The sequence below is a fragment of the Typopeltis vanoorti genome, chromosome 16, assembly GCF_054136105.1.
Source record: "Typopeltis vanoorti isolate ZY-2024b chromosome 16, IOZ_Tvanoo_1.0, whole genome shotgun sequence".
NCBI lineage: Eukaryota > Metazoa > Arthropoda > Arachnida > Uropygi > Thelyphonidae > Typopeltis > Typopeltis vanoorti.
This window is the reverse complement of record NC_143564.1, coordinates 64,947,579-64,975,495: the sequence shown is the minus strand read 5'-3', so window position 1 is coordinate 64,975,495 and position 27,917 is coordinate 64,947,579. Positions and strand designations below refer to the sequence as shown.

Genomic DNA, 27,917 nt, shown 5'->3' with positions numbered 1-27,917 from the left:
CTTCAACAAATTATTATTATTATTATTATTATTATTATTATTATTATTATTATTATTATTATTATTATTATTATCTCCAAAACACAATATGGTTCTCAGAAAAATAAGGGAACAACGTCTCTCTTGGAAGACTTTACAGACGTAATTAATACCGCCTTAGACAAAAACAAAATTGCCATGGTAGTCTTTATTGATCTAACTAAAGCATTCGATACACTTACACATCAAACCTTGTTAGAAAAGCTGAGGCATGTTGGAATAGACGGGCCTCTTCACAAGTGGTTTACACACTACCTTCAAAATATTTTGACATATCACTTTTGGCATATCACACGTATCGGGTCAAACCGAAGCAGAGAGCTAACAGTAACCTGTGGAGTACCAGAGGGAGCTGTACTCTCCCCAACTCTATTCAACATTTACACGCACGATATTAATCAGCTACCACTCAAAGGTAAGATATTTTAATACGCAGACGACACAGCAATAACATCCATCCATAATAACGCAAGCATAGCCAAAACAAATATGCAACATGACATAAATCTACTCATAGACTGGCTCACCAAAAACTCCATACACCTAAACTCAGAAAAGACAAAATTAATGACATTCAGAAATCCACTGACTCGACCAATTGATAACAAATATATAACCATCCAACATCCACTTTCCAACATAAAAAACACACAGAACAGCAAAACCACTACAATCACTCAGGTTGAAACAATACGATACCTTGGAATTTACTTCAATGCAGATATGAACTGGAATAGCCACACAATCCATCTACACAACAATTTCCGAACAATAACTGGCAAACTCTACAGATTAAAAGACATAGTTCCCATACGCCTAAAAACACTAATATACAAAGCACTATGCCAAAATATACTAAGTTACGCTATAACAACGTATGCTTTCTGTGCACCCTACAAATTAAATAGATTAATGTCGCTACGGTACAAAATGATAAAACTGATCTTTTGGGAACAAAGAGACAATAACGACCTTATATACATTGCAAAGTCAGAACACAAAATACTGACAGCAAAACACTTATGTCACTATGCAGCTTTGCTAAAACATTATTTCGATACCAACTACAGGAGAGTCAGTAATATACATACAGTATAACAAGACCTCAGACAATTAATTATGTCACATATAAATACAATAATCAATACGGAAAGGCCACGCGAAACTTCTACATCCCAGACATGATAAACAAATTACCTTTTGAATAAAGAAACCTTGCAAACTACAATAGCCTGAAAAGAGTTCTAAGGACATACTATGAATAAGAAACACGCACCCAAAGTACCATACAAACTTAAGGAAACACAATATATTCGTTCAGGCTTCCAGTTCAGCGCCGCATCAAGACATTCCAAATTGTCGTGTGTGTGTGTGTGTGTGTGTGTGTGTGTGTGTGTGTGTGTGTGTGTGTGTGTGTGTGTGTGTGTGTGTGTGTGTGTGTGTGTGTGTGTGTGTGTGCGCGCGCGTGCGTGCGTGCGCGCGCGTGTGTGTGTGCGCGCGCGTGTGTGTGCGCGCGCGTGTGTGTGCGTGCGTGTGTGTGTGAGTGCGTGTGTGTGTGTGTGTGTGCGTGCGTGCGTAAATTTCTCAATCAACGCCTGCAGTGGAAATCTAGCCAATTAAACATAGATTTGATTTTATAGCTTCCTAACACAGCAAATAAACCAATAAATAATAACTGGTGTCATTCTCAGATAAGCTCACGAATAAGCTTCAAGGATGAAAGCTGAAAAAAAATACATTGCATCTCATCCAAGATAAAAAAAATAAAAATAAATAAATGTATCATATGTAATCAAATGCATGTAAATATACGTATCACATGTAAACAAATGTATATAATGTTGTATCATATGTAATGATAAGTATGCAATGTATGTATCATATGTTATAAATTATTATACTTATTATTGCGAAAATAAATTATTATTATTATCAGAATACATGAATGTATCAAATGTAAAGAAATGTATTTAATGTTGTATCATAGGTAATCAAAACTATGTAATGTATGTATCATATGTAATAAATGATTATTATTATTATTATTATTATTATTATTAACCTCGGTCTCTATATAGATTCCCACCTTAAATGGACAAAACATATAGAATACCTAACTCCGGATTATCGCAGCAAAACTCTTCCAAGTTAAAGACATTATTCCATCCAACATAAAAAAACTCCTATATCACGGTATATGCGAATCCCTACTCAGATACGGAATAATAGTCTATACAAATACATCAAACAGCCACCTAACAAAATTAGAAACACTACACAGGAAAATCGTGTCAACAGTGATCTGGACACCTTACACGCAACAACTAATATCCGACAAGCACATGGCGATACACAGAATTCTGAGCATTAAAAACCTGAAACACTTCATGATATTAACAAGGAATTACTTCAACATCGTCTATCGAAACAACAGAGACACATATCGTATAACACGACCTACAACAACACTCTACATCCCCACACCCTTCAACAACTCATACGGTTCTCCTGTGAGATCGCATCAGATACCCACGCAACTCAACAACCTACCAAGAAAGTTAAAACACGTAGATAACTACAGAACATTAAAAAACGAACTCTGGAAAATATACCAACAAAGTTAAGAAACCATTAACACTAATATGCACATCACAAATCACTAGCATCCAATGCCTACATCCCATACATAAACAGTAGCAACAACACAAATAGTGAAGGCTAAATCCCGCTCTCTTCATAAAAGCTAATTCAAGCTTCGAAGTAGGTGGGATTAACTTGCCTCACTCATCTACAAGTAATCCTTATAAGCAAATGCAGAAATTTGTATGTATAATCATTCTTTCTCAAACTTAAAAAAAAAACAATAAAATAAAAAAATAAAAAAATTATACAAAAAATTCTGTATAATCTTCATTGTTAATATTAGAAGAACATGTGTTGTAAATACATACTATAAAGGCAAAAAAAGTATTATTAAAATTAAAAGTATTATTGAAATCCAATGTAGGAATTGCAGCACTTAGTGCTGAACTCTGTAAAATTATAAAATGCAATGTCACCCAAGATGTTTATTGTATGTATAAATATTTTAGCAATCAATAAAATATATTTTAAAAAATAAAAAATAAAAAAGATAAAAATAAAATAAAAATTATTATTATTGTTATTATTATTATTATTATTATTAGTAGTAGTAGTAATAGTAATAATAGCAGTGGTAGTTAATTATTACAACACACTGGCTGCCGAAATCTGCGAAGAGTGAAGTGTTTTTATTATTCTTCAGTATCGAAATGAATAAAACACAAATATACCAAACGAAATGAAAGCAGGGAAAGATCCCAGGAGCCAGTTGAATGACTGTAATGAAATTTGAATTTTTTTTTTTTTTTTTAGTTTTAGAATAATCTGAATTTAGTTTACCTTTATATCTAATTGAATTTACATAAAAAGACTTAAAACATTGCTTTTTCTAAATAAACCACTATTTTTATTTAAAAAATGAAACTGTGCCTACTAAAATATCTTATAATAAAATATGTGAGGATAATAGTTGATATAACATAAAAAACAGTGTAAATCTATGCGTGTCAATTACAGATATTTTAATAGTGATACTTTTCACAAATTAACATGCTGCGTAAGTTGACTATAAAATTGGGCAAAAGGTTTAATTTCTGATAATATTTGGTCTTAGGTTAACTCCATCTTACATGATGGTCATCTGTTTAACGCTTTTAATTCCGCTCTTGGGTTCCGGTCCTTTATGGCACGAGGCTGTTGATCATCTTGCTGATACCTGTGCAGAAAAATGGTGGACCAACATTATATATTTGCAGAATTTCATCACACCATCAGAACAGGTTAGTAAACTGTATTTGTGTTGTGTGTGCACGCGCGGCAGGATGCGTGAGAGTGAGAGTGAGAGAGAGAGAGAGAGAGAGAGAGAGAAAGCAGTAGCTAAAGTAGGTAAATTTAACATAAAATAATGGTAATTATTTGCCTAAAGGGAGAGATGTGTGTACTTAAACCACCAACGCAGTATGTATTTTTCTACTTCAATAGAAGACAGACATGTATTCAGGTTAATTTTGTAAACCGGCCATTTCTCTGTATGCAACTTGGTTATTTTTTAAGCCGACCACAGCGATAACAATCTATTGCATAATCAACTCATATTTAAATTTCTCGTTCCATTTCCATTTTCTATTGAGCAGTGGGCTGTCATGCCAGTGACTTAACTTCTTTAAAACCTAATTAATGTTCCCATAAGGTAGATAATCCTATACGTGTAGCGCATTATGGCTAGTGTAGCAGAGATCCTAAATACGAAAGTTCTTTAAATTTCCCAGTTATAGGACCATTTTGAATTATTAATATATAAAAATGTGTAAACACAGTTAATTCGAAGCCATAAGCCATCAAAAGAGATTGAAGAATAACAAATTGTTTAAAAATAACAGAAAAAGGTAACGCATGATCACTACAATATGCTCCATTGACTCAATTAAGAATACGTATCTTCAAACATTGAAAAGTAATTGATAAAATGGAGCCTAATCAGAGCACTTTGAAAGAAAACTTTAACGAAAAGTACATTAAATCATTGACGATTTTGAGTTATCACAGTATGTTTCATCCAATGGTAAATTTCAGGAATTGTTGCGAGTATGATGACTAAAACTCTCCAATCTTCAGCTTTCTTAAGACCTCATTGAAATATTGACAGTGGTTGGTCATAAGCATGTATTGTTCGTATTATGATACTATTATTACGAGGGTTCAATATGCAATGGTAAACATAGAAAAATTTTGTGAACATTTTCTTTATTTGCTATGTTGATTGTTGAGAGTTTCTGTAGCCCTGTGGAAATGTTTTTTCAAGCGCTTGGCTGCCCGTAAAAAAACCCTTATAGGTTCCATTCTAGTCGCCAATTAAGGTAACATTTTGAAAGCTTTTATGATTCTTCCATAGGCATATGTTGCTGGTTGCTTCGATGGTTTAACTTCTTACTCCTCTACTTTAACCACTGATATTTTATATTCACTAGAAATCTGCAGATTAATACCATTTCATTCGACTCACGCTTCGCTAGGCCTCTGGAGCGGACTGGGACAGAAAAAACGCCATGTTTAGGCAGCCATAACACCATAACAGCTACTGAATTATCGCTATACCCTTGTTTAAAAAATACCGTACATAGACCAGAATTAGAATTAATACTATGAATTGAACCGATTGGAATTAATAGCATGAGTAGAACAGAGGCATTTACGTTCTCAATGTCATTTTTTTCTAGTGTTTACAGCACAGCTGGTTCCTGTCTGTCGACTTCCAGTTCCATCTCCTCTCTCTTCTTGTCCTCCTTCCCCTTATAAGGTAAGTATCTCTATTATGAAATCACAAACTCATATTTTTTGTAAACAAACACAACACCATCTTATAAAGCTGAATGGCTTGTGCAATTATTTGAACACAAAATATCCAGACGAATAAATAACTGCAAAAAATTCGCTAGTTTTTATTTATTTATAATATGATGGCATAAACTATTAATGTAGCACTGGACTTAACATGAAATGAAGAAGATTATATAAAGTTGTTTTTTTTTTAAATTATACTATAATTTTTTTATCAGTTACAAAACTTCTCTATTTTTGTATTTGCCTGAATGTACAGAGGAAAGCGTTTGCTGGGTCTAACAGTCGCCTGCAGCTTAATCGTTGTGTCTAGCTTGGTGACTGCTGCAGTAACCTGGGTTAGGGATTATCCACCTACAGAACTATTCGTTCATCTGGATCAAGAGTAAGTTTACGTTCAAAGATGTTTGCAGGCGGAAACTGTTTAAGTTATATAATTAGTTAATACATGTTTAGTATTGACTAAATAGTAAATATGTATAAGTATTTATTATTAGTAATATATCATTCCCAAACTAAGTTAAGAAATATATAATTTTCTGTAATGCTAACCTAGCAATACAAATTACTCCACACCTCCTAAGGCTCTAAATAGAAGGTACGCTTACTTGCCGCCATTTTGGATCTAGAGTCGCCCACAGTTCGAGCTCTTGATTTTTTCGACTTTATAGCGAAATGGGAGGTTGTTGTGCTCCAAATTGTATGTATCTATCTATCTATATATATATGTGTAAACATAAATAAGTTTAAATTATCATTGACCTGCTTGCTTTTGAAAAATTCACATTGAAATATAAGAAAAATCTTATGAACTTGCATACAGTACATATATTGGAAATACTATTTTTCTATTACACAGATCCCACCCTCCAACCGCCAAGATAGCTCCATTTTGAAGCTATCTTGGCGGTTGGAGCTCGTATCATTTATCAGTAAATAGAAGTCGCTGCATAACGTTCATAAGCATTCATTTTTCTTGAATTCGTAAAGAAAAAACTTCCCATGTCCTTTATTATTGGTTGTACTGCTTTATATGAATTAGCGATTTTGATAAAATACTGTTATTAATTTTAGAAATTCTGCATTGTCTAAATCCGTGCTTTAAAATACGGAACTGAAAGTCCTGGGATTCCATGGAGGTGTCATGTAATAATATTAATAATAAAATAAAACAAAACTAGACATATGACTTGTAATTATCTTTGAAACAATGATAATTTATGTTTACATATACATAGATACATACATACGGGGAGATCTGTGTAATAAAATAACAGTATTTCCAATATATGTACTGTATGCAAGTTCATAAGGTTTTTCTTATATTTCAATATGAATATATGTACTGTATGCAATATATATATAATATATATATATATATATGAATATATTGAATATTGACATGATCATATATATTCATATCAATATGAATATATTGAATATTGACTCAAGAAAATCGACTGTAGAACCCACATTATTTCAGACATTAAATATATTGTGTTAGGGTTAGGAACCACGAGTTGGCGGCACATTTGAGCCGTCTCTTCACTGAGTACCGCTTAATTAGTGATAGCCTTGGGCCATCTATCTCTGATTGGTACCAGTGGAGATTGAACTGCCCACTCAGTCTCCAAAAGTTAGATAGGGCTAAATGGCCTCGCCTACTCCCCGTATACGGGAATAAAAAGGCGTTAGCTGATATATATATATAATACATATATATACATACATACAATTTGGAGCAGGACAACCTCCCATTTCGCTATAAAGTCGAAAAAATCAAGAGCTCGAACGAATGCGACTGTGGGCGACCCTAGATCCAAAATGGCGGCAAGTAACTTCTATTTAGAGCCTTAACACCTCCATTCTGCAAATTACTGGACAAACTAAAAGAGGGGAATGGAATGAGAGTTAACTAATTATTTAATTAGGGTTAAGCTTATTTCGGGTGTGAGTCGTCAGCGAACATGTTAACGGGAAGATGATATGAGTACATCAGTATTATCAGTATATTAAACAGGATACCTGTGTTCAGTGTTGTTACATGATTATATCACTTGAGTTATATAGGATAATTCGTCAAGTTTAAAGGAGTATTCGGACACCTCAAAATACAAACGGCTCCAATAATATCGGTCCGGAAACTCCCAATTCTGCGATGAGCACTTTTGTAGCACGAACATCGAAAACATGCAAAGCAGATGGACACATTCGATGAATCACGATTGTAAACAACCACAATCATTTGCAAGATGTACCTGGGACTGCGTTCAGTCTAATAGGTTCTCCCTGAGCTTGCTAGTTGCTATTTCAGTGTTTCTAAATCATATGTTGGTGTTCTGCAATAAAGAATGAGTTCACTTTTACTGAATTGACTGTTAGGTACTTCGGTCAAGGACTGCAAACGAAAATGCATATTACGCACGTAGTTTTGTCAATAGGCTTTCTCTGATCGTTAAATTCCACGCTCTTGAATACCCACTTGTGTTCATTAATGCCTTTGTGAGCGCGACACAGTTTCTATACAACAAAATGTTGGGGGGGGGGGTTAAGGTAAAGAACCATGAACGAAAACCGAGGAAAACTCTGTGTACAGTGGCACGGAATCACTCAATAGCACATTCGGTCGATAGCCGTGGAACATGGTGTTTTCCAAGTAGATGTATGGAGAGAACTTGCATGAAAATCTGCTTTAGCTGTACCATGTCCAGTGAGTTCAAGTACAATTGAATGATAATGATTATCATCATTATCATCATTCAATTGAATGAATGATTATCATCATTCAATTCAATTCAAACCGGCCCGTGAACACATATAGATTACAGTCATGAATAAGTCCCAGCCATATGCCCGTCCCGAGCCCGGATAAAATTGGAGGGTTGGGGAAAGCAATGGAGAACTATCCGTAAAAATCTCACGAGGAATACTTTGTGGGTAATACCTACAAAGTCACCTATGATCGGAAATGACTGAAAGGGAAAACCAGTTAAAGCATATGGTGCCGGTTGTAAACTAAGTGGAATCATAACAAATACTTGTATGGTTACTTGGCCGTTTAGTTAAGTTGGTATACTTATTACAATGTACACTACCAGGACTGAAATTTATGCAACTTGGCGTGATTTGTTCTGCATGGCTATTGAAAAACTAGCTATGAAATTTAAGTCATACCTTCGAATTAAAAAAGATTATTAGTTTCTTATCTAAATATTTTTTTCAGTCTGTTTTATGGTTTGTTACATTGTCAAAAATATTTATATTTCTCTTATATTTTAGTGCCCGGATGCAAATGAAGGCAGACCTTTACTATAAACCTTACCCTCACACAGGAGCATACTGTGTAGGTCTTTTGCTCGGATATTTGCTTGTCAAAGGAAACCATGTAGAAATTAGTAGGGTAGGTATTTTTGTGAAGTTTTTATTTCGTACTTGGATTATTTCAACCGCTGACTAATCAGTGTCAAAGCGCCTTGCAATTAATATACCACACTTCTTTAGTATTGCTCCGAAATACTTCGAATTTCTGATCTTGAAATAATAGTAAACTAAAGAGTTAATGCATGGATATTTTGAATTATAATTTGTAATCAAATAATTCCTTCATTCTTGGAATCATCATTGATATATTTTATCCCTAAACTATGTTGACACTTGTGCGTAAGATTTGTATGTATTATTTGTATGTATGTATTGCAGTATTATTTTTATACTCAGATTGCCTTAATTTTTTTTGATTTAATTCCCCCAGCATATGTAGTAGTTGATAGTGAGGAAAGGTAACATAATCTAGAAATATATTTTCTAACTTTAGGTAAGAAGAACTGTAGGATGGTGTTTATCTCTGATTGGCAGCAGTGTGGTACTGTTCGGAGTCTACCCATGGAACAAAGGCAATCTTCCTTCTACAGCAGTATCAGCTCTTTATGCATCGACTCATAGAACTATCTGGGCCCTCGGTGTAGCTTGGATCGTTTTCAGCTGCACGTCAGGTTATGGGGGTAAGAACTTATCACATACTGCGCCTTCTAAAATGATAATGCATTTTACTTTTTTGAGAATATTCTAGATATATATATCATATATATTTATTAATTTTGCATCTTATCTTCACTTAACTGACTAAAATAACAATTAATGATTATACATTAAAGAAAGGAATCCATGTAAGATTGTTTAAAGAAGAATAAATACATTATTCTATATTCATATAAAATCGACGTATACCAACCAGATAACTTTTCCATATAAATATAAATATAATTTTAAATACAAACACGATATGAATAAATCATAAACTCGACTTCACTCGTTACTGCTATATAATTATAATTTAATTAAAATACTAAAAAGAGCAAAATCAGAAACTAAAAAAATATGATTATTTAAGTTCAACAGAACACAACATGTATTCTTAACATCAAACCAAAGTCTGGCAAACAAATATTTGCAAGGTTATGGTTCATTAATATTGAGAACACTGACACGAAAACCAAAGTTCGTGTTACTATTCTCAATATTAATGAAGCATAACCTCGCAACGCGTCGTCCATACTATTACACTACACTAGAAAGACACTCCATCGAGAACAAGATCTCTCCATTCCATGGGCGGCTTTCAGAGCTTATTGGTTTTATAACCGCTACAGGAATAGCGGTCTGAATACTGCGAAGTCAGCTTCACGGTATGAGAACAGGTGCATCAACGTGTGAAGTTTGAGAGAGAGAGAGAGAGAGAGAGAGGCTTCGTGCTTGACATTATGCATTCATATACCCAAAGAGGAGGGATTTGCTTTCCTGGCTTGATTTTCGGAGGCACCTCCGTTATGTGAATAGCGGAACCGATAAGTTCCGATGCAGGTCGTATGAAAAGTTGCTCGCCTTTCCAGAACACAACAACGAAAAGCGATATAATATTTTTTAGCAAAAGAAGGGAGATTTCATATATTAAGCAAATGTAAGGCTATTTTATTTATTTATTTATTTATTTATTTATTTACTTCGATAAATGAAACTGGACGCAAATACCACCACGTGACCGTGAAAGTTAGCAAGATTGATGTAATGATGAACTATACTTCCAACGTTTATGGAGAACGTTTGAAAAAATCGTTTGAATTAATTATTCGTTGAAAAGAAATGAGCAGAAGCTATTTTACAATGCCTTCTTATAAACAAAACTTCAAAATTAAATAGTAAATTTAAAGCCATCAGTTTTTGTGAAATATATAAGGGATGAATACATCGATTAACTATCCTAACAACTATACACAAAACCCATATTTTGTTTAATCATTTAATGTACTAATTAAAACGACAAAATAAAAATTGGAAAGCAAATCATAATACAAATTGTCGAAAGTGTGTATATATATATATATATATATATTAGGATAACCAAGTAATTTTATAAGTTTGGTTATTTTAACTCCTAATCCCAAGTATGCAAACAATTAAGTTTGCGCCTGAAACAAAGAAGTCTAAAGATGATACAATACCAGGGCAACTCATTGTAAAGGTGGGTAAAACTCTGATCACTATTCTTAGTATTTTCCCATAATGTAAAGCACATCTCACTAGAAGATGTATACTGCAATGCATTATAGGTGGGGTCACTACCCTGACCGGTTTCAACCTTTTTTGAGGTCTCCTCAGTGAGTAGCTGGACCCTAAATACCAAGGTTATAGTAATACGGAGCCTTATCAACTTTACCTATATAAGTTGCAACAAGGTGTATTAAGTTTTAATAAAAATCTCTGGAGGAGATATAGATGTAATAATTTTTTTTTAACTTGGGGATATTGTATATTAGGATAATCAAGTTATTTTATAAACTTGGTTATTTTAACTCCTAATCCCAAGTATGCAAATAATTAAACAATATCCCCAAGTTAAAAAAAAATTATTACATCTATATCTCCTCCAGAGATTTTTATTAAAAATAAAACCACCTTGTTGCAACTTCTATAGGTAAAGTTGATAAGGCTCCGTATTACTATAACCTTGGTATTTAGGGTCTACCTACTCACTGAGGAGACCTCAAAAAAGGTTGAAACCGGTCTGGGTAGTGACCCTACCCATAATGCATTGCAGTATACATCTTCTAGTGAGATGTGCCTTACATTATGGGAAAATACTAAGAATAGTGATCAGAACTTTACCCACCTTTACAATGAGTTGCCCTGGTGTTGTATCATCTTGAATTTTGTTGTATGACTTGAACTTTGTTTCAGGCGCAAACTTAATTGTTTGCATACTTGGGATTAGGAGTAAAAATAACCAAACTTATAAAATTACTTGGTTATCCTAATATATATATATATATATATATATATATATATATATATATATATATATATATATATATATATATATATATATATATATATATATATATACATACACTTTCGACAATTTGTATTATGATTTGCTTTCCAATTTTTATTTTGTCGTTTTAATTAGTACATTAAATGATTAAACAAAATATGGGTTTTGTGTATAGTTGTTAGGATAGTTAATCGATGTATTCATCCTTTATATATTTCACAAAAACTGATGGCTTTAAATTTACTATTTAATTTTGAAGTTTTGTTTATAAGAAGGCATTGTAAAATAGCTTCTGCTCATTTCTTTTCAACGAATAATTAATTCAAACGATTTTTTCAAACGTTCTCCATAAACGTTGGAAGTGTAGTTCATCATTACATCAATCTTGCTAACTTTCACGGTCACGTGGTGGTATTTGCGTCCAGCTTCATTTATCGAAGTACTTTAAAATAGTCAACACGATTCTAATAGATTTTATATGGTAACAAAATCAGTGACTTCAAACCGCTTGGTATCTTTGGTTTGTTTATTTATTTTTTTTTTTCAGGTTTCGTAAATTCCCTTCTCAGCTGGAAGCCTTTTATTCCTCTAAGTCGACTTACCTATATGGCTTACCTTATACATCCTCACTTACAGTGGATATTTGTAGGGCATGTTCACGATCGTCTCTATTATAGCAGTTATTTTATGGTAAGTATTCTCTCTCTCTCTCTCTCACGCCCACCCACCCACCCACCCACACACACATGTGTGTGCACATGCACAAACATTGAATCTGATATTTTGTTTCACTTTCAGGTGTATCATTTCATTGGGCATTTGGTACTCACATATGTGGTTTCCTTTCTGTGTAACATTACATTCGAAGCACCATTCCTGTCTTTAGGAAAGTTACTCCTGTCTCTCCCTCCACCAGAAGAAACGGACAAAATTACGAAAAAAAGAGGATGATCACTAGCTATTGGTTAGGATAATGCAAATGTAAGAATATTAAATTAAAATTTTTACTGATGAACATTATACACAAACTTTAATAACCATTCTTCTCAGTGTGCAGAATTATCCAAGGATGTGGATAATACTTGGGCGAAATTCCATCGAGTGGTGCACGAGAAGAATAATCAGATACATAAAGCTAATGCGATTTCTAAACTGTGGTTTGTCATTAATATTATTGAAATGCAAAGTTGCCACTGGAGTTCCTAATGTAATGCTATTTACCGGAAATGATGTCGTTTCTATTTTTAGGTGCTTGAACTCAGGTTATGTATTATTGTACTCTATATTTACTCGATAATTTTAATGCTGTGAAATAATGTCGCTATTGTTGTCAGACAATAATCTTGAATGTAATTTAGATAGAAGAATTACAAATATTATTGTGTTATTATTTCGTATTAATCATTGAAAAGTATTCCAATAGACCAAATTCTATCTTATTGATTGCTTTTATTAGGAAATGGCAAATGTATTTCGATTTATATGATATTCCAACTCTGCCGAATTTTATATGTAAATGGTGAATGTAAATACACTGTAAAATTATTCACTAGAATATTGCGAAACAGTTTAATAAGTTATGTAAATTAAATATCCGTAGATTGCTTTCTATAATCCAATTAGCCCACTCTTAGAAATCCTTCTGTGTTGCTTTTTCCTCTGTAACGAAATGACAGTAACATTTACTGCCTTTTTCATGAAGAAATACATCCGAATAAATTTCTGAAATAACTAAGGTATCATGTCAGGCAGATAAGATAACGACATACGTTCATTGCACAGTATATTTTCTAATACTATCAACTATCATCTACAAGAATCTATTAACTCTTCCGCAAGTTACTTGCATTGAACTATACTTAAAAAGACGCACTTCCTAGTAACAATATATGAATTGTCTTTTATCAGATATAACAAGGATAGCTTAATTTGCTCTTCATTTTTGTGCGTATATTGATTGCCTTTGCAAAAATGAAACGTAACGAATGTTTTCACATTCAACAATTTGTTAATTTACTAGATAATTTACTCTTTATTGTTGTGTTTGTATATTGATCGCATATGTAGTAATGAAACGCATATGACTCTCACTTTCAACAGTTTCTTAATTTGCTTGCTAATTTGTTTTCATTATTGTGTTTGTATATTTATCGAATATGCAACAATGAAACGTATACTGCTCTCACATTCAACAATTAGCTAATTTCCTTGCTAATTTTTTTTCATTGTTGTTTGTTTATTGATCGCATATGCAACAAATACTGCTCTCACATTCAACAATTTGTTAATTTGCTTTTCATTATTATGCTTCTATGTTGAATCGGATATGCAATCAATAAAACGTATACTGCTCACATTCAACTATAGACATTCTCGCCAGCAATCAACAGTGATTATTATTGCCTAGCATGCAAAATGTTTTATTATTACAGTTACATGTAAACAATGATGTACAACGAAATGATGTTTATTGTTCATACATACAAATGGTGCTGGTAAGCATTTGCTGTTTAGTTTGAATGATGCTGTACCATTCTCTTTAATATATCATGAAAGTACAACAGTTATCTTATACTAATTTAGAGTATCTTTAATTTTCTTATTCAATTGTTTAATGAAACTATTTTCTATGGCCACTGCGACTCTGTTTGATATTGACAAGCGGCCTCTACTAAGTAAATTGTTTAAAACAGTCTCGTGATAATGTGACCTATTTCTTCGTCACGAACTTATGTATGAATAAGAAGGAAAGTGAACATTAAAATCCACAAGTGCTGGAATTTCCTTGAAGCATTTTACGATCCCCGTACTGCTTGCTAGATGTTCCATTTGCATGGTTAATAGGATAAGATAAACCCGCGATTGCCTCACAGATATCTTCTCATGCACTTATTATAATGAACATTAAGTGAAATATGTTTTATGGAAAAGAATATTAATCATCAGTTTCTTAGAGAATTGCTCACTTACAATTTGCAATAGTAGTATACCGCTAACACTGATTATACTCGATTATATTCCCGCTTTAAAAGGTGGTTTCATTATTTTTACAACTCTCTGTCAGTCTTATGTAATTCACCATTTCCGGATTAAGCAGACGAGAGCTTGAGGCTAAATTTAAACGAGGTCTGACACAGACTAGAAACAAAATGTTTTAATTGTTATATCATATTGTTTTCAACTTTGCGGATATAGGACGGTCCCAGGCACCCTTAGTATTTGTTTTTTATGTTTATTGCACTAGAAGAAAGCAAGTAAAACAAGCAAGGATTTGTTGTGTTTCGCTGTTATTACTATATGTTAATTCGTTAAGCAGTGTCCTCTTTTCTTGAAATCCGCATCAGAAAATTAATGCTTGGAAATAAAGTACAGCGAATATGGCCCGCAACTTAAAGGCTTTTTTTTTTTTTTTGCAAGAAATAGGCTACAGTGTGTTGTTTGTGGAGTTGCTTTATAATTGTGAACAAGAAACCAATGTCTGCTACAAAAAGGGGCGTAAACGTCTGAAAATGTGATAATCACGATTTTGATTCGGGATTTTTGTTTGCATAATTCTGGATTTTGGTATCAGAAATTGTACAAAGTGGTGATAAGAACGGTTTTGAAGGTTTGACAAATAAATTTGATAAACTATTTTTATTCACTCATTCTAAGCATTTCATACAGATTTCAAATTTCTCAAATATTACGCAAAGAAAAGTTTTTGTTAGTCTATTTATACATTACCTTTAAAATATTTGATAGCGGAAGTTACCAAGTAGGAAAATATAGTTGAAAGAGTATAACACACGTTAAACAGTCCCGAGTTTTCTACTGTTGTGTGGATAAAATATTTGGTTTTTACTGTAATCCTTTCTTTATCTGTGTTACTGTTTTATAGGAAAAAAATGGATGCAGTTTTAAATCAAATTTTCCTTACAAGACAGGGTGTAGAAAACTTTCAGACGTTAAACTTTTTAAAGTTGCTCATAATGGCATTCTGATAACGTCTTTGATATATGAAGTACCCAAAACTAAATACAAAAAGAAATGAAGAAATCGATAAAGAAATAGCTATCGTGACGAGATTGGATAATATATGAGAGAAGAAATAGCCATAACGATGTCTTCAGTGATTAATTAATCCCCTGGCAATTGATTTAATATTCATAATGCAATTACTGTCGTTTGTCTTCAGCAAGCATCATTAATAACGTAGAAAATCCTTAATAGTAGATATCTAACAGTAACAGTAGCAGACACACCCAGGAATTTTTTCTTTAAAAGCGCGAGGCAAGAAATAATTAATTACAGACAAAAAAACTTAAATATTCGAAAATATTTATTGGGCCTTGGTAGCTCCGACGTCCTCCCGTTTGGAAAGATCTTGCAAAAGCAGGAAAACCTAGCCAGGAGAACAGCCATACGCTGGCCTCATATAATTCAAGAGAATATACTTTTATAGACGTAATAATTCAAATAAAAATTCCAACATTTCTTTCATCTGGAATTTTTAACGCTTTAAGCTGTTGGAACAGACCAATGCCATTATCACCTGGGTCCGTCCGGACAGCATTCCCAAGTTCTGCATTTAATTAATAGGAATGGTTATCTGTTTTTCTCCTGTTCGATTAATTAACAGTTTTATTGAGCTCGAAATATTAATTCCCAGAATTCGGATAGTTTCAAATACCGCTAAGAATCGCATCTGCATTAATATCAGAACTTGCATGACGATGTATTGAAATTTACATTTATAATTGAAATGTAAATACATTCACATTGGTAGACCCTGTTGTTTTAAATAGAACACAGTTCTGGACAATATTTTTCAGATTATTAGCCGATGATTAGTGGAATAAAATGCGCCTCTAACGCTAACAATTAGCCAACTAAATTTATTTAGTAAATTAAAATACTAAGTTAATATTTCGCGTTAGTCATCAAGGCACCTTAATGGCATAAATAACTCTCGTAAGCATGCAGGAAAAATAGTAGGAAGGCAAACACAGACTGTGTAAAAGGCATGCTCATGGAGTCCTATGACTTTCAGCTAGTCACGACACCCACACTCAGTGTGCCTACGTACACGTGCTTAATATATTTGTTTCTATCAATGAAGATGTCTTGGTGACCAATGCAAAATTCTGGTTTAGTAATCTAATTCCCTAAATAAATTTAGTGAATTATTATGTTCGGAAGTCTGTTTTTTCCCCACTAAACATCAAAATGAGTGACAATCAACGTTCAAGCATCCGTGCCAGATTATTAGACGATATAAAGATCATCTAGAATATTTCCACTTTATTATTATTATTATTATTATTATTATTATTATTATTATTATCTGAGACTTCCAGGGAGTCAAGGACTCATCGAGGGAGGCTGTAAATTATCCAACCCAGCTATCATACCTTCCCTTAAATTCATTTACACTAGATGCACTCACTACCCCTAAGGGCAAATTATTTCACTCACTCACTGCTCTCTGGAAGAAAAACCTAGCGCTTACCCCTTTCTTGACTGAGAACAACCTTAACTTCCATGGATGCTCCCGTGTTCTCTCCCCACCTTCCATATAACGAAAAATTGCATCATTTGAAATGCTATAACACCCATTCAAAAATTTACAGACCTCTGTCATATCACCCCCCCCCCCCTTTCTCCTGTTAACCGGAGTCAATAATCCACATACTTGAAAGTTTATTTTCCACTTGATTAGAGTATAATAAATTTAGTTTAATCCTTTATCCAAGTGTGAGCAAACAAAGTTTGCGCCTGAAAGTATCTTCAGGACTGGGTTAAGGTGGTACACACCAGGGCAACTCATTGCATAACTGGGTTAAGGTGGTGTGTACCACCTTAACCCAGTCCTGAAGATACTTTCAGGCGCAAACTTTGTTTGCTCACACTTGGATAAAGGATTAAACTAAATTTATTATAATCCACATACTTGCAATCTGATATCGTAATCTAAATCCCATAATCCGGACATCATCTTTGTAACTCTTCTTTGCGCCCTTTCCACAATTTGCTACGCACAGTAATCCAGGTGTGGTCTTATCAAAGCCTTATAACGAGGCAAAATTACTTCCTTATCCTTACATGTCAAGGTTCGCTTCAACATAGCAATTATCCTCTGAGTTGTATTTGCAACTTTTGCTGTGTGACCTTTGAACTTTAAATTCTTATTCACTAATACACCAAGATCCCTTGCCTCTTCAGTTTCTTGTAGCATAACTCCGCTAATATAATATGCCGTTGGAACTCTAATCACGCCAAAGTGCATAACTTTACACTTACTAACATTTAACTGAAAGCCATTTTAGTTTTTGCAAATTTCCAATCTATTTAAATCATTTTGTAATTGCTGAATATCAGTAGCATCCCTGATTTACCTGCCTATCTTCTCATCATCGGCAAACAATTGCATATCCGATGTTAGACCCTGTCCGATGTCGTTAATGTATAGATTGAATAATAATGGCCCAAGGACTGAACCCTGATGTACACCACTAGTAACTTGGACAGAAGTGATAAGTGAAGAGCATCATACCGCATATTTTTTAAATTCTTTAATAAAAAAAAAGAATTTAGCTACTGGAATTTTACATCTTTGAATGCAAATTGAAAGATACCACCGAAAGACAGAGAGAAACAGACCAATTACTTTAATTCTTATTAAACTCAAGTTAGTTATTTTCAGGGTGGGGTGGGGGAGAATTGTTTCCTCTTCTGAAGCCAGGAAACTCAGAGTACAAAGAAATCCTTAGAAAAATATTCCTTGATTTATCCGCAAAGTTTTAATAACAGGCAACGTGTCAATTTTGGACTGCTCCACTTGGAGTGAAATTACACAATAATTGAATCTGCATTGAAAAGGATCCTGATGACGATATGAAGCACTCATCGAGTGGAAACAGTTTTTCCCGAAAGATGGATGAATCAAGAAGCCGAATAAGACGTTTGTCTCTTCTAGTATCCAAATTTTATGGAATTTCTGAGTGTTTCGTTGAATTTATAGGCATGATTCTTCAGTCACGTTCTCTGTATGTGAAAGAGCACGTTCATCTATAGAATACAACCAACTTAACCATACGGCCGAGTCCCTAACGCGAACGTAAACTAATTTCAAATTAATGAATTAACTCTATAAAAAAAAAGGGGGGGGGAATGCACTGTCCTACTGAAAATTTAGGAGGTGATTTGTGTTTCTCTGAGTAATCTTTGACATAAAACATTTAATGATGATATTATATTAAGATTTTTACTATAATAATTAAGGACGAGCCATGTTAAGTATGCATTTCTAAACGCACTGTTAATGTTGATAAAACTCTTATTAATGACGTCAATTAATTTAATTTTGCAATCAGTGTCTCCAAAATTTTCCTTGGAAAACTGCACTGTGTCCAAATAAATCGCTCAGCAGTGTTATAGAATGAATAGCATAGTCTGAAAATCAGCAAATATATATATACTAAATAGCTTATAATTCGCGTCTCAAACATTAAATAGGAATTTTATTTATTTGAGAATTGATGTGCGGATTATGTTCATACTAATCAGCACATGTTATCTGAATGAAAATAATATCTACTTGTATTGCATCATGGTAAATGATAGTAACCCTAAACTACAGGAATACAGTCATCAGCACATATCTTCATTAAATATTAGTTCTAAATTCTCGTGCCTTAATTTAAGGTAGGAATTCGCCCAAGACATGGATTTTAAGGCAATTTATTAGTACACAGCGCGCTTACATTATAAACATCTGAAAATTATATACACTAATTTTAGTTTATTTTCGAGGTCTCCTGCAGGTTACCTCTTTCTCATCAACCACTAGTCCTTCTGGGCACGAACTGATTCTTGGTTGATATTTTTCACAAATTAGGTACGAAGTGTCACTTAACGGGTTTGAGAAAAAGCCGTATTCCTCAGGACACGGACTGAGTTTGAAGTTGCTATCGGTGTCAGGACCAAATGTTGGGTGCGTTTCGTTTCTAGGAGACAGAGTTGATCTTTGGAACGCTGATTTGTCAGCTGAAATAAGAAAAACAAACAGATAGAATTGTATTTAATCATGACTGAAAGATATTTCCAAACCTCGAATATTGTTCCAAATATAAACCTTTAATGAAAACGAATTAACAAGATAAAAATTTCGATTATCAGCATATATCACTAAGTAAAAAACTTAAAAATTATATAATAAAGTTAATCAATCATATTATCACATTCTTCTGAATAATTATTTAGTTATACTGTGAATAAATGCAAATTCAATGAAAAACTGAAACGTTCGAACATCGTTTGGAATAATCATCAAAACCTAAAGCAAAAGACAAATATTTAAACCCTGTTAAAAATAACAGACACATATCTACCATTAATCAATGGTGAACATTCGCCATTGATGGTGACCAACGTATTCATCCCACAATCAACTAACTCATCAGACTAGTATAGTTCTGTAGAATTCATGTTTTACGTGTATGCGTATATAATTTTTGTATTTCTGTAAATGCCTAAGATCCTGAGCACTCACTATAATGCAAAAGAAAAATCTGTATTCACGATAAGAATGATTCTGCCAATAAATTGAAATGAACGAAGTCTACTTACTTTTAGTGCACTGGGCAGTATCTGGATATTCACATCTTTCAAGCGATTCGCTGAAATGGAGACCACCGGGACATTTCTGCTCAAACGGGATCCCATTAGAGCAATGAATGAAGCTAGAACAGTCCTGAGGATGAGGGAAAAGCCCGTTAGCAACAGGACATTGAAACACATCTATGGGCGGTGGGAGCGTAGAACACTTAACATTCTTAGGATAGTCACACTGTTTATTTTTTTCATTGAAATGTAAGCCCAAGGCACAGAAGTGAATAAAGGGTTTCTTGTTGGAACACTGAATATACATTGAACAGTCTTCTGGATGAGGGAAGAGTCCCTCGTTGGCTGGACACTTATAATCAGCTGGGGGAGGTGGTCTGGTGGGACACACTACTCGATCGGGTATGTTGCAGTTTTCTACGTACGCATCAAAAAGAAGGTCGTCGAAACAAACCTTGTGATGAGCAGTTCCATTGACACATCGGAAGTAGGACTTGCAGTCGGCTGGGTTTGGGACAAGACACGTGCACTTGCATTCCACTTGCCTTCGTAGTTCACGGGCGGCTGTTGCAATGGCTGTTACGAACACTGTGAATATATATAAAATATAAAATAATGCGAAAATATTGATAAATTTAATATTAATATTTCAATATTTGAATATTACTGATTTCGTGATATTAGAAAATACAACATAAAATAATTCATTATTATAAGTTGGGGAGTTTATTAATTATCTGAGTTAGCCAGACTCATATGGTGGTAGTGGAGGGATTCCCCTGCCGGAAACTTTTTTTTTTCCTTCATCTGTAAATCCAAAACGATGCAAACACTTATACATTATCAAATAACTACATGTTTTTAAGTACCGTCATAGAGTACAAGAGATTGTGATAAATGGCTTTAGGATGATTATAAATACTTGGTGTGAACCCTATTTGTGTATGCAAGGAATCTTTATTGGCATTTTCACTCGGACACTGGAGTTCATCTGTACTGCAAAAAGTAGCGCTGGACAGAGAATACACACAATTACTAGATTTCCTATACCCGGCTCATAGCTGTAGTTGCTTCGGCATAATCATAAATAACAAACATTTCAAATATTGGTCATCCCTTTTTCTGGTTTCATATCATTTTGTGTTATTGCACACACTTCTAACAGTAAATCATCAAATTTCATTAAAATTTGTTCAGCCAAGCGAGACTGTTGCATGCACACGAACTTGAAACGAAGGTAAGTCGTCAACGTTTTAGTTAGTCGAAAATTGCAGCAACAATAAAACTAATTTTAAATTTAAATTAAACACCTTTCTGAAATCGATTCGTGAACTTATTCATACTAACCCATTCTGAATGACTTAAGTTTTAAAGGCACTTAACATCCTGCCAATCGCTTTGATTTTGTCGTAAATATTACTCACTTGTTGATGTTATCTGTAGAAATCCATCTAGCAGTTGCGTCATGGGAATGAAACCGCTAGAAAACAGAATTAGGTACTTTTGACCTCCACATTTTTCGAAGAAATACTAAGGTTCGCATGATTCTAAGGAATACAGCTTGCTGATTGCACGGTTAAGAAAGAATACCAGACAATTTTTGTTATGGAAAAATAGCATCAAGATATATTAACTTAAAGATATACATTTATGAGCCAAAACATGATGATCACTGGAAGTTTTCGGACAACGAGGCTGAATGGTTGCCTTGAAACAGTCCAGCAGTGGAGGTATCTTGGTAGGTGGATTGTTTTCATTGAATTACTGGCCCCTCTTATCCACATTGATCACACCTTGACGGATAATTCTTAAGTAAGGATTATATAAGACTAGTTGCAGCCCTGTGGACTTGGACTATTCCGGCAACACATCTTAGCAATGCATCTTGTCACATGATTCACGTTGTGCATGGCTGGTTCCAAAAACACATGTGATCTTCGAACTCAGTTTCAAAACACAGTCATGCATTTTGTGTGTTCCCTTAGCAGTCTAATTCTATTGATTTGAATCGCATAGAACATTTGTGGAATCATGTGAAATGCAACATCCACCACTGGATACTAGCCTCGATCATTTTCTGACCTCCAGGACGTTAATCTGCGAAGTTAGATGGAAGCGATGCAATCTCAGCCTCCTTTGGTTGAGATTTTTCATTAAAATGAAAAATCTCAGCCAAAGGAGGCCCATTCTTGTCTCATGAGTGTATGTTGCATCTCTGATATTGCACACTAAGTAAAACATAGATGACTTTACTTTAGGCCAAATTTAGAGCAATGTAGGCGCTTGTACTTCAGAGGTCTCCAGTCTAGTTAGTTGGGTTCGGGATACCAGAGAAATTGTATAGACATGACCTTATGGTATACTCGTAAATAGACAGTAAGAATTCTACTATTTATGAATGCAGTAAAAGCTATGATATATTTTAGCCTTCTTGGAAATTAATCTCGCTAAACATACATAATTATCTAATTTGTGCATGCTTTATTAACACTCAGCAGTTGCCGATCTATAAATCTATATATATATTCTTTGCACATTTATCAAGGCTCATTTTGAAATTTATTTCGAAATGAGTCTTGAATTCAATATGTTTATTAGCCCCTTACATTTGTTGTAAGAATAATATTTTGCTAAAATACTAATATGTTTTCCAGAGTCATACGTATAGAACACTTAATTTTTGTTGTGTTCTATACGTATGTTTACATTTTAAAATTCTAAATGGTTTACATTTAAAAATAGAAATAGAAAAGTATTAAATGCAAAAAGTGAAATAAAAAATTCATTTGAAAAAAATAAAAGATAAAAAGAAATCTATAATTCAAATAATACTGCTTATTTACTTACGTATGGAAGTGCTGAAAAGAAGCATGGTTGTGATAACGGTAATCTTGACCAATATCTCTAGATTCAAAAGGAGAGTATCGCAACAGAATAAATAAGTTTAATTTTCATTAAAATGAAAAGTTAACCAGCATAACGTTCTTTCCATTCAACATCTCATCTTTATTTATCGCCAGTGACAGAACATTTGTACATTTCTCACTTATAGATGATCGCTTGCAAACGGTGATATGAATTCATTATCAGTGTGAACACTTCCTTGTTTTTATATCAATTTATTTTTTTTTGAATCCCGTAAGAGGAAAATGAATTGATGGATATGATATCATCATTTCACCCTTTCAGTTAATCACTTATCTTGTCCCAAATATCAAAAATATTTCACCAGAGAATGCTGATTGTCATCACCTTTTATTATACGATCTCGTGATAATGTTATTTGTCTATTATTCCATGAGCTGATTAAATCAAACAGGAGACTAGGAATTTAAATAGAAAATTAAACATACCTGAATTACGTATTAAAAGAACTGCAGTTTAATGATTACAAGCAGCAAAAGAATTTTTGCGATTAAAAATTAAATTAATTAATTTTTCGTAGTTACAATAGTTTTGATTTTTTTTTCTTTTTCTGACTATTTGCTCATTCCAATACTATCGCGAAGTAGATTGCAAATGGTAATAGCAACAATAATTTTAAACTTGAAATGTAATTAGTATTTTGTCACAAGAAACCAACAATAAAACATGGCATGTTAACAATCATATGGAATGCCAACAATGCAATATTAGTGTAACGTGCAAAAAAAGATGAATATAAATCTATTCTAAAACATCAAAATAACAGAAGTATTAGAGAATCACAGGCGCTTGTCCAGATAGTAATTGTATTAAGTATAAATGAGCACTGTTTAGTATTGTCAGAGCATTAAATCGGAATTCAACTAACGAAGCATAGTCTAAGGATTTACATCAGTTTACTGTAAAATATGCAGCTAATTATGTGCCCCTCGAATTTAACTCAGAGATGACTAAACGCTCAAATTACTTTAACGTTATGAAGCTATGTAAAAATAAATAAAAATACATTAATTAAATTCATAAAAAATGATTTTAAGAAAATCCTTAGCCTATACACGACACCAACGTATTATTGGTTCACACCTTTTGTAGGAGGGAGATATAGAATTTTTTTCCGCTTGATTTAATAAAATAAATAAATAAATAAAATAATAAATTTCCGAAAAACATTATAAACTGTTTGCCTTGTTATGCAACCTTTAAAGTGAAAAGATGTCATTGACTTGTATTACTCCGCTAACTTATATAAATTCACCAGCATGGCACTTTATCAATTAAAACAAAGCTATGTTTGTTGGGTGAATTATTTTAAAGCTGTTTATCAATAAGATTTCCACTCATACACCGTATTCAGATAACACTGAGACAGCGGTGTATTTCAAAATCTAAACTGAATAGTTCAGTAGCGTCGGAGCTTTCTTTTGGCTGATCGCACTTTCTCTACAATCCTTCTAGATATATCACCAGAAGTTTAAAATAATAATAGTCACATATTTCGGACATCATTTTCGATTTAAGAATCACCAGCGTAATTAATAACACTGGATAATGCGCAAGACTCATCCTCAATAAACCTCACAGTTCGTTCTAAATAGGTTCCATTGAACTAAGATTAAGACTAGGCAGGCTAGTCAAGTTTCTACACATTTTCAGACCAGGTTGTAATAACGCCGACAGTATGTACCATTAGACCTCCGCTACTAAACATCGCAGTTAGGATAATGCACCCTGCAATGAGGAGTTACGTAGCAATACACTAAACCCACCGTCATCATCCGATTGGAAAAAGAGTAGGGTGTAGTGTGCTCTGTTGGTTGCCATAGTTGATCTCTGGCTTATGCGCAGCGCTGCCCTTTCGCAAAACTGTGTAGTCATTATGTAGTCTCATTACTAATATTGCTTCTCATCGACCCTCGGAATCTTGGTTCGTACTTTCACCGTTGGATTACCGATATTTTCTTACTATCTTTCTATCCCGATGGTTTCCTGGTGGCAGCTGAATTTCGGAAAATGCTCTCCATTAACATGTAGAAATCCGATCATGTCTTCTGTTTTAAGTAGGACCATGTTACAGTCGTTCTAATTTATAACTGCTGTTTGTAGCCATAAAACGTCACAACCACGTGATGCAGTCTCGCAATAAGGTTGAGCAAACAAACGATCGCCTTGAAGTATGATTTGCTATCTTCTTACTTTTAGAAATATCTTCGTGCATAGAGGTTTCGAGTATAAGTTTCATATTTAGCAGAATACGATTAAATGTAAAGAAGGAAAGAGTTTTTTTCCTTTTCTTTCATTCTCTTTTTTTTTAAGTCAAGAAGCTATAGAAAACACGTGGCTTTCGCTAGAGTTTCGAAGCCGTTTCGTTATTAGTGAACAAGCTGTAAATTATGTATTTTATATTTTAAATGTCGGATTTCTATTTTAATTAGAATGACCAATTACAATACTATACTCTTTACATACCCATCATAAAAAAAGTGATGTTATCAAGTTATATGAACATTTACAAGACTTACTTTACGGTATTCATATGCACAAGAAGAGGCAACAGTTGGAACTCTTGCTGTGGTAAATGTACAACGCCTTATGCATAGTTTTGCTGGCGTGCATGTTTTTGCTGGATATGTACTCCGTAGAAGTATACACACAATTGTGTAACTGACACAGAACTTAATGTTTTATGAATATATCAAAACAATTCTTTCGTTCATTCTTCGTGTTTCATCTTGTGCCTGTGTCTCCTTTAATGCTGCTATTTCCTCTATCCTGGAAACATAAATTGTTTTCGCCATTATCACCTTGGCAACATCACTAGTTTATTATTGATATGTCAAGAATGTACAGTGATTTCAACAGATCGGAAATAGATGATTCGTAAGAATTTTCACAAGAATTCCATAAATGTTTTCATCAAAATCGTATATAGGAAATTGAAAATATGAGAAGAATCCTTTTTGAGATAAGAACTGAATTTCATCCCCATTACAAGAAGTCAAACGGAAGCTTCATTCGTGAACTGAACCGTACGTAACGGGTGGTTTGTGAAACCCAACCAAACCAATTTATGAGATTGCCACACACGCACACACTGGCCAGTGAATTAGAAATCTTTATGCAGATGTACGTAAACATCACTTAGGTAGCGCATATACAAAATACTTGGTCACGTGCGTCACCATGTGTTCTAAGCGGCTATTTAAGAATTCTGCTGGTCAGTAATCGTCAATAGTGTTGGTCATGATGGGAAAAAACGAAGAATCTTTCGGAGTTCAATAATGGACTTATCGTGTGCCGCCTCTTTCAAAATCGTTAGCCGCCATTTTGAAAGCAGCAGAGCTGACTGGTTTCTCAAAAGGTGAGAACATCTGGTGTTTAATCAGTGTAAAAATAACCCACATTTCTTGTCTAAGAGGCGTATCTGTGATCCTAAGACAGTCTTCCAGGAACGAGAGATCTCCGTCTCCTCTGAGAAGGCTTGTACGGACAAACAGAATTTCCCGTGTTCACGACCCATATCTTACGGAACTATGCGCAGAGAATTGAACAGGATCAATATTGGCAATCGCATGCCTATACGGAAATTACCATATTAAATACAAGTTTCTAATTCAGTGACCGGTATGTGTAGAATACCATATTCGTTTTGCTAGACTATCGTACAAGTTCTTCAAGAATTTCTTGAACATAAAGACTCCTACTTTAGGAACATTTTTGAATGTAGTTTTAACTATTGAATTTCTCTCTCTCTAAAATGTTTAGTATTTTAAAGTTTTAATTCACTACGAAACTTAATAATGAAGACAATATGTCACCTTTAGTCACAGTTTAAAAAATATTATTTCATTTTTGTAATATTAACAACATTTTAAGTATCTAATCTACTTTGAGTTATCATTACGCTGCGATACATTATTTTGCTACGATGTTGTATGCAGCCAATAAACTTACACTTTGTCTAGATAAACTACTACAAAATTAACTACGACTTAAATACCAAGATGCATGACGACAGCAACGAAAACAGACTTTTTTTTTGGGAATTATTACAGCGTACATCGTAAAGTGGGATTCACACCAAAAAAGGAGAGGATCGAGATGAAGAGGACCAAGGAAAACAGTTCATGCTAATAAGGGTATCACAGAGGATGTGTACTTATTAACATCCTACCTATTTGTTCCCCGCTCTCAACTCTTTCTTGCTTCACAGTTCCTGAATTCTGTTGAACTGTCTGGCTGCAATATATTACACAGTGACGTAGGATTTCACTTCTTGGAAACAATATTTCAATGTTTTCGTATCAGCATAGTTCTTTCCACGAGAAGCATGCTGTTCACGCACGTGCAATGCATAGGAGATGATGGAAGAATAATTCATCTTCTTTTATTCTCTTGAATATTCTCACGTTTAACATTATATTTCTATTATGAGTTACTAGGTGAATATTTCTTATTTTTTTACATTTTTTAGCAGAAGTGGATGGTAACTAAGCAATACGGAGCTGATGATTTTTGCGAGGTCGGAATTAAAATGTCATATCCTGGTTTATAGAACTCGTAACAAAATTTCTGATTTGCATTTTTTTTTTTTTTTTTACTG

The 27,917-nt window shown here is 33.7% G+C and overlaps 2 protein-coding genes across 2 annotated transcripts in view; one reads left to right on the top strand and one right to left on the bottom strand.

The window, feature by feature from the left end:
• LOC150098084 (uncharacterized) overlaps window positions 1-12,739 on the top strand; it is a 110,343-nt gene extending 97,604 nt beyond the window's left edge. The window contains exons 18-23 of the mRNA XM_090406678.1: window positions 3,737-3,913; window positions 5,720-5,845; window positions 8,740-8,860; window positions 9,275-9,461; window positions 12,336-12,478; window positions 12,587-12,739. Of these exons, the coding sequence (XP_090262804.1) occupies window positions 3,737-3,913; window positions 5,720-5,845; window positions 8,740-8,860; window positions 9,275-9,461; window positions 12,336-12,478; window positions 12,587-12,739 (907 nt within the window). The remainder of the gene's footprint in view (window positions 1-3,736; window positions 3,914-5,719; window positions 5,846-8,739; window positions 8,861-9,274; window positions 9,462-12,335; window positions 12,479-12,586) is intronic.
• A 6,761-nt stretch (window positions 12,740-19,500) lies between these two features.
• LOC150098083 (peritrophin-44-like) lies at window positions 19,501-27,609 on the bottom strand (the record flags this gene model as incomplete). The annotated part of the gene is made up of 3 exons (XM_090406677.1): window positions 19,501-19,816; window positions 20,399-20,980; window positions 27,489-27,609. Coding segments are annotated over 3 exons (948 nt in total), but the record flags the coding sequence as incomplete, so codon positions are not given.
• Window positions 27,610-27,917: the final 308 nt, after the last annotated feature.